Source organism: Propithecus coquereli, unplaced genomic scaffold, assembly GCF_000956105.1.
Source record: "Propithecus coquereli isolate 6110/MARCELLA unplaced genomic scaffold, Pcoq_1.0 Scaffold81, whole genome shotgun sequence".
Taxonomy (NCBI): Eukaryota; Metazoa; Chordata; class Mammalia; order Primates; family Indriidae; genus Propithecus; species Propithecus coquereli.
The window spans coordinates 4,818,011-4,820,477 of record NW_012154285.1 but is presented as its reverse complement, the minus strand read 5'-3'; the positions used below and the strand labels follow the sequence as shown (position 1 = coordinate 4,820,477).

General features: G+C 56.5%; 1 protein-coding gene across 1 annotated transcript in view; it reads right to left on the bottom strand.

Annotated features, from left to right (window-relative positions):
• Positions 1–508: 508 nt before the first annotated feature.
• MORN3 (MORN repeat containing 3) overlaps positions 509–2,467 on the bottom strand; it is a 10,363-nt gene continuing 8,404 nt past the window's right edge. Inside the window, exons 3-4 of the mRNA XM_012663413.1 lie at positions 783–998; positions 509–586 (exon numbers count right to left, since the gene is read on the bottom strand). Coding sequence (XP_012518867.1) covers positions 509–586; positions 783–998 — 294 coding nt within the window. The remainder of the gene's footprint in view (positions 587–782; positions 999–2,467) is intronic.

Genomic DNA, 2,467 nt, shown 5'->3' with positions numbered 1-2,467 from the left:
GCTGCACCGGTCTCAGCGGTTGGGTGACATGGGCTTGTGTTTCCCCTGAAGCTTTCGTGTTCTCTCTGCAAAGGTGAGGGAGATGGTGGCATTTGAAAGGCTCAGTACCTCAGTGCCCTCTCCTCAAACCCTCACGCCCACCCCAGAAGGGGCTAGGACTGTACCCCACTGGACGGATGTGCAAATGGAGGCCCAGGGCCGACCACCTTACTCAAGGGTGGCAGGGGCGAGCAGACCACCTCACTCCAACCAGGGCTCATGCCAGTCGGCCCAGGGTGCAAACAGGAAGTTTGGAGCAGGACTGGAGTGCGCCAGTCTTCAGTGAAGTAGGTTTTGAGGGGGAGGAACCAAAAAGGACCAACTGGGCTGTAGGAGACAAGAAACTTGACCTCTCTGGTCCTGGCCCGAGCCCTTTGGAGACCCCAGGAGATCTAGGCGTTGTTCCTGGCCCTGGAGCTGCCTTTGCCATGCCACAGGCTGGCAGGTGTGCCCACCCCCTCGCCCGGCATCAATCTCCTTCTTCCTCTGTCTTCTTGAACATGGCCAAGGCTTCCTGCAGCACACCGTCAGGGTCTAGAATTTTGACCTGGAGGGAAATGGAAAGGGGTTGATTTCGGGAGCATGGAAGACCCAGGCTGCCAGCCTCGCTAAGGATGCCCCGACTGAAAACAAAACCGGGTCTGTTCCCTGTCTGGGCTGGACCGGGTGCACCTGGGCGTGGCTGGGAGGTGCTGGTTTCTGTCTCTCTGGGTGTGGCCACAGGGCCGGCGAGGGCTGCTCACCTTAGGAATGGGGAAGTGGGTGGGCTCAGGGGCCTCGTCACGGCCAAAGTCGACCATCGTGCCACATTTGGCCACGTTGTCCACCCAGAAGCCTTCAAACAGCTGCCCGTGGTCCAGGTGGAAGAAACGTCCCGACCCGTTCTTCAAGCCTCGCTCCCAGTAGCCCTCATAGCGGTTTCCGTTCTCTGGTTTGGGGAGGACAGGGAGGGATGTGTGCTGGGCACACCAGACCAGGCTAGGCCACCAGGCGGGGCCCTCCGCCAGCCGTAGAGTGCTGACTTCTGCTATATACAAGTATGAGCTTGTCCTATTCTCAGTGAGCACTTACGTGTTAGGCACCACGCTAAGCACCTTACAGATAGAAACCTCATTTAACCTTCACAATAACTCTAGGAGTTTTATCCTTAGTTTATGGATGAGGAAACCATGGCCCGGTATAAGCAAATGTCCTGAGGCCACACAGCTAGGAAAAACTCAAGCCAGGATCTGAACCCAGGCAGGATGGCTTTAGAGTCTAGACCTTCCGAAATGATGTGCGAGCTGGGCGTGGTGGCGCACGTCTGTAGTCCCAGCTACTCAGGATGCTGAGGCAGGAGACTCACTTGAACCCAGGCCCAGAGAGGCAAAGTAACTTGCCCAGGATTACACACCTAGGGCTAAGAAGGAAAGAAAGTGGATGCTGAGAAGAATGAGAAGAATGTGATTTAGGTGGCATGGACAAGAAAGGTCTCTCTGAGGATGGGACAATGCAAAGATCTAGGGAAAAGCATTCCAGGAATAGGGAACAGCAGTGCAGGAGCCCTGAGGTAGAAACCATGGGAGGAACTGAAAGGAAGTTAGTTTGGCAGAAACCAAGGGACTCCAGGGGAAGAGAAGGGGAGGTGAAGCCAGAGGGGTGAGCAGGGCCAGCTCATGCTGGGCCCCCAAGTCCACAGGAAGGGCCTTGAACTCAGCCTGAAGGCGATAGGCAGCTCTGGAAGGGTTGACAGCAAAGTGGCGATGAGGCCCAATTTGTGTTTTAGAAAGCTCACTCTGGTTGCTGTGTAGAGAGAAGATTCTCAAATCCTGACACCAACACCGGCTTCTCATTAATTACTCTTCCCTCTGCCTGGGACCACCCCTCCAGAGCTCAACGCAAAGGCGTTCCGGCTCCTTCTCTTCCTTCAGGTCTCCCTTCGAAGGTTCCAGTACCTCCTCAGGAGGCATTCCCTGACCCTGAGTCAAGACAGCCCCAGCCGTCAACGCCTTTGTCGTTTCCCAACACACCTTTCTGTTTTCTAAGGAGAATTCCTGAGTGCTTTTGCCCCCACAACCCACAGTTTGCATGAGCGACTGACGTGGCCTCTCTGTGCCTCAGTTCACCTGTAACGCGGGAATGACAGAGCTCCTCTCTTACGGGGTGTGGAGGGGATTAAACGAGCTCAGTGCTGTGTGAGTGCAGGCGACGATTATGGCCCTAAGAAATTGTCTACTAGTTATAACTAGTAGAGTTGAAGCCCTCTGAGGGGAGGGATGGGATCCTATTAGTCACCAAATGCCACGCCCGAGCACGGCTTTGCGGGGGCGTGGCCAGGTAACTTGGCCGGTCGGGGCGTGGCCCGCAAGGCATTAGGGCGGGACTTGTGGAGGCGCGGTCTGCTGGGGGCGGGGCGACCGGGAAGGGAGCCGATGGGGTCGGGGGCGGG